This window comes from Colobus angolensis, unplaced genomic scaffold, assembly GCF_000951035.1.
Source record: "Colobus angolensis palliatus isolate OR3802 unplaced genomic scaffold, Cang.pa_1.0 Scaffold88, whole genome shotgun sequence".
NCBI lineage: Eukaryota > Metazoa > Chordata > Mammalia > Primates > Cercopithecidae > Colobus > Colobus angolensis.
The window spans coordinates 3,366,755-3,371,813 of NW_012122709.1; the positions used below are offsets into that span (position 1 = coordinate 3,366,755).

Consider the following 5,059-nt stretch of genomic DNA (forward strand, 5'->3'; position numbering starts at 1 on the left):
AAAGCCCCTTCCTTGTTGTGCTGGATTCCTATTTCTGTTCTCGGCACTGACTCAGCAGCTGCACAAGAGCTCGCCATGTTGGCTTGGATTACACCCTCTCACCCAGATCTCCGGCAGTTTGCGGGCAAACCTCCTGAGCAGCCTTGGGTGATGAAACCTATCGTGGTAGCAGGAGAATGGGACTGTGAATTCTCAATCCCCTATCCCCACCCCTTCCTTCCTCTCTCAGGGCCTTAAAGTCTAGCAGAAGGAAGCAAAGCAGCAACTGACTGGGCAGCCTTTCAGGAAAGATGCAGCCACTTCTGCTTCTGCTGGCCTTTCTCCTACCCACTGGGGCCAAGGCAGGTGAGTGACCGCCCCTAACCGCAGAGGCCTAACATCATTCTATAGATTCTTGAGCCAAATTGCCTTGTATATCCCAATTCTGTACTGTTGAGCAAGTTATTTGAATTCATATTTCCTCAGTTTCCTCATCTATAAAATGAGAATAGTATTAATACCGACGTTGTGGAGTTGCCATGAGAGTTAAATAAGTTAGAGTACTTCAATGTCTTGGAAATGCCCGCATACTGTAAGTGCTATAAAAACTTGCTTTGTATAAATAATTCGGCAGCATGTGTCAGAGCTTACCTAGGAGGTAAGACTACAGCAGTAACAGTACCATCAGCTCATGTCTAGATTTTTAAACACCAGTCCCACCTGGTCTTGAATTGGACTCAGAGGGCTCTGGGAAGCTCCATGAGGATGAAAGTATAAGGGAACTTCAGGAACAATCCTGTACTTACAGCAAAGCATCTCCTCAATACCTGTGGCTGAAGTTGGCCTTGCTTGGAACAAGGGTTGTTCTCCCTCTTTTGGAGAGGAGAAGGGAGCTGAGGCCTAGGATGGGGAAAAGAGCTCCTTTCAAGACAGCAGTGTTTCCTGTAGAACCCAGAAGCCCCCTCCCAATCTGGTGCCCCATAGACTCCAACCCTCAGCACCATCTCCTCCCTCTCCTGCACCCTCTCTCCTGCCATCCCCATCTTCCAGCCTTTCTGGAGCCACCAATCTGGTACCCACACTGCAGGTTCAGCAAGCATAGAGTTAAGTGCCAAATGCTTCCTTCCAGGGGAGATCATCGGAGGCCAGGAGACCAGGCCCCACTCCCGCCCCTACATGGCCTATCTTCAGATCCAGTCTCCAGGAGGTCGGAGCAGCTGCGGAGGGTTCCTGGTGCGAGACAACTTTGTGCTGACAGCAGCTCACTGCTGGGGAAGGTGAGGAGTTAAGGAGCTTCCTGGGCAGCCAGGAACACAGCCCTGGGGAGCTCTTCGGAGCAGCCATCTGAAAGAAGGGTTGTAGCAATGAAAGGATGAAAGAGAGACCAAGTGAGTCTTTGCAGGAGGGAACAGGCCAGTATAAATGATGAGGAAAGTAGGATATGATCAAAAAGAGCAAGAGGAAGAGATGGAAGACACATATTGGGGCTCAAAATATAAACTCAGGCTATTTATCAATTTAATCTGGGGCAGCAAACCTGAAGGCAACTACCACCCTGTCATCCCTAGCTCAGAGCTGCTGAGAAAGAGGATACAGCTGAGCCCCTGGGCCCTCCCATCCCCTCGATTCTGGTTAGCTGCAGTCTTGCCCTCCCAGTGCTGTCCGCCTACCCTGCAGAGCTGGTGGACCATAGCTCCTGCAGCCCAGACCTACCTCTTGCTTTTGCAGCTCTATAAATGTCACCCTGGGTGCCCACAACATCCGAAGACGGGAAAACACCCAACAACACATCACTGTGCGCAGAGCTATCCGCCACCCTCAATATAATCGGCAGACCATCCAGAATGACATCATGTTATTGCAGGTACCACCGACCTGGCCCTCTGCCTCCTTCCTAGTGTGTCCAGGAACAATGGAGGAGGAAGTGAGGGCAAGGCTTCAGGGTAGCGGGGAGGGTATGGGACGTGTACTACACCAGCGACCCCTGAGCCTTGGCTGGAGGCCCCAGCTGAGCGGGAATGCCTACATTCTTCCTCCAGCTGAGCCGAAGAGTCAGACAGAATCAAAATGTGAGACCAGTGGCTCTGCCTAGCACCCAGGAGAGACTGAGACCCGGGACGCAGTGCACTGTGGCTGGCTGGGGCTTGGTCAGCCAGACGAGGAGAACAGACACGCTCCGAGAGGTGCAGCTGACAGTGCAGAGGGACAGGCAGTGCCTCCGCCTCTTCCGTTCCTATGACGGCCGAAGGCAGATTTGTGTGGGGGACCGGCGGGAACGGAAGGCTGCCTTCAGGGTAACGCATGGGCATTGGCCAACACACCCCGGGATAGAGGGGCCCATGCAGAGCCAGGGCAGTGCGAACAGATTCCATCCCCACAGCCTCAGCCTGGGGGCCAGACCAGGGTGAGCTGGGGACTGATTTCCCCACCAACCTGGTCTCTGGGGGAATAGGAGGAAGACCCACAACATATACGTAGGCAACATTCTCCTGGAGAAGGGGGAGGTACCTTGACTTGGATTGGGCTGGAGACAGTAACTCAGACGGAGCTGAAGTCCAGCGACCAAAAGGGTCCAGAGGCTTGGCCCTGCACCCCACCAATCTTCCATCTCACACACACCCAGTAATTGAAGGGGCCCACCCACCCCTGCCTTCTCTGAGAGCCCAGAGCTCAGGGCAGCAGGAGCAAGGAGGCCTGTCTCAGTCTCCCTTCCCCTCTCTACCTACAGGGGGACTCCGGAGGCCCCCTGCTGTGTAACAATGTGGCCCATGGCATCGTCTCCTATGGAAAATCGTCAGGGATTCCTCCAGAAGTCTTCACCAGGATCTCAAGTTTCCTGCCCTGGATAAGGAGAACAATGAGAAGCTTCAAACAGCTGGATCAGATGGAGATGCCCTTGTGACTGACTATTCTTCTCGGGGACACAGACCAGCTCCACAGGGTTGCCAGAGCCTTAATAAACGTCCCCAGAGTATAAATAACCAATTCCTCATTTGTTCATTAAACGTCATTCAGTACTTAGTTTGTCTGGATTGCTACAACAAAATAGCACAAATTGGGTGGCTTATAAATAACAAATTTATTTCTCACAGGTTTAGAAGCTAAGAAGTCTAAGATCAAGTCACTAGCTGATTCAGTGTCTAATAAGGGCCCGTTTTCTGGTTCACAGACAATCGTCGTCTCCCTATGTCCTCATATGGTAAAGGGGCAAAGGAATTCTCTGATGTCTCTTTTACAAAGGACCTAGTCCCATTCAAAGAGCTCAGCTCTTACGATGTAATCACATCCCAAAGGCCCCACCTAATGCCATCACATTGGGGATTAGGTCTGGGAAACATAGGGAAACACTGTCTCTACACAAAATTTTAAAATTAGCCAGGCATGGTGGCAAGTGCCTGTAGTCCCAGCTACTAGGGAGGCTAAAGTGGAAGGATTACTTGAACCCACGAGGTTGAGGCTGCAGCGAACCATGCACTACAGCCTGAGCAACAGAGCAAGACCCCATCCCAAGAAAAAAAAAAAGACTGGAAGGCCAAAAAGACAGAACTGAAATTCCAAAAATAGACCTACTTTAGTGTATGAAAAAGGTGGCATCTCAAATCACTGGGAAACAATGGATTTTTAATAAGTAGCATTAGAACAACTAGATAGATATTTGGAGGGGATGGAAGGTATAATTGGATCCATTCCTCACACCATACTTCAAAATAAACCTCAAATGGATCACAGATCTAAATGCAAAAGCATTAAACCATACAAGCACTGGAATAAAGAAAAAGTAAAGAGATTTGCTTCTTTAAAAATAGCTAATGAGCACCCATGTTCATAACAGCACTAACCACAATAGCCGAGGATGGAAGAACCCCAGCATCCATCACCAGCCAGCATACTTGTCCTAAACCTTGTGAAAGAAAATAGACTCTCAGGACCCAAACCTCACTATTCCAAAGGCAAAGTTAAGCTTGGGAACTGACCCATGGTAAAAAAAAAAAAAAAAAAACTGCTTTCTATTTATTTCCAAACAGCTATAATTCATAATCCTGTGACATCACCTCATTTCCTCTACTTCCTTTTCCACATGTTTACTTTATCTTGTGTAAGATGTAGATTTACTGAGGCTAATTAGAACCTCACAAGAACATAACCATCTGCCTCATGTCCTACTCTCTCTCCCGTTTTTACCTTCCTGCTTGCCCTTTCCCCTTTTTTTTAATTTTTTTTTTTTTATTTTTTATTATACTTTAAGTTCTAGGGTACATGTGCATAACGTGCAGGTTTGTTACATATGTATACTTGTGCCATGTTGGTGTGCTGCACCCATCAACTCGTCAGCACCCATCAATTCGTCATTTATATCAGGTATAACTCCCAATACAATCCCTCCCCCCTCCCCCCTCCCCATGATAGGCCCCGATGTGTGATGTTCCCCTTCCTGAGTCCAAGTGATGTCATTGTTCAGTTCCCATACTGAAGTTCCTAAAACCCTTTAGGCAAAAGCACAGGTCATAGATGCTCCTGTGGCTTATATTTTTTCCCCTGGTGCATCTTCAACCTTGACTAAATAAACTTCTGTTAGATTGAGACCTATCTCAGTCACTTTGTGGTTTATAACCCTTCCTTACACTATACCAACCCTGTACTTATAAGCCAGCATTTTCCTCACCAATGTGATGAAGATCTGTCTCAGAATTTTTGATACTCTGAAGGTATATAAAACATCTCACAAAATGTTGGCCAAAATAGCAATACATTTGCCCTGAAGATTAGCCCATGACTGTCTACATCAATATTATATTCAAACAAAAGATTACTGAAATCACATAATTTAAAATTAAGCTTTAAACACCTTCTGAAAGTAACTACACAGAATCAGCCAGGAAGTTTTCCTGGGTAAGTAGAAATGTTAATTACTCCTTTCAGTGTGACATTTAGCATCTAAACTTTTGCAGCTTTCATAATCTTAAATGAAATAATACCTGAACAGACATTTTATCAAATCTAACAGGCTATATACGAAAATGCTTTGGTGAATTTGGCTATTATTTTATGTGTATCTCTTATCAGAAAGTCTTTTGTCTAA

The 5,059-nt window shown here is 47.2% G+C and overlaps 1 protein-coding gene across 1 annotated transcript; it reads left to right on the top strand.

The window, feature by feature from the left end:
* Positions 1-253: 253 nt before the first annotated feature.
* CTSG (cathepsin G) lies at positions 254-2,964 on the top strand. Its single transcript, XM_011930719.1, has 5 exons — positions 254-345; positions 1,109-1,256; positions 1,708-1,843; positions 2,019-2,273; positions 2,708-2,964. Exons 1-5 carry the CDS (start codon positions 291-293, stop codon positions 2,879-2,881), a joined length of 768 nt encoding a protein of 255 aa, XP_011786109.1. The 5' UTR covers positions 254-290; the 3' UTR covers positions 2,882-2,964.
* Positions 2,965-5,059: the final 2,095 nt, after the last annotated feature.

What these genes read in the sequence shown, in the direction of transcription:
- CTSG (XM_011930719.1), top strand. Translation starts at nt 291, where the DNA reads ATGCAGCCACTTCTGCTTCTGCTGGCCTTTCTCCTACCCACTGGGGCC. An exon ending in GCAGCTCACTGCTGGGGAAG is followed by an intron (nt 1,257 to 1,707) that starts GTGAGGAGTTAA and finishes TTGCTTTTGCAG; the next exon opens with CTCTATAAATGTCACCCTGG. An exon ending in AACGGAAGGCTGCCTTCAGG is followed by an intron (nt 2,274 to 2,707) that starts GTAACGCATGGG and finishes CTCTACCTACAG; the next exon opens with GGGGACTCCGGAGGCCCCCT.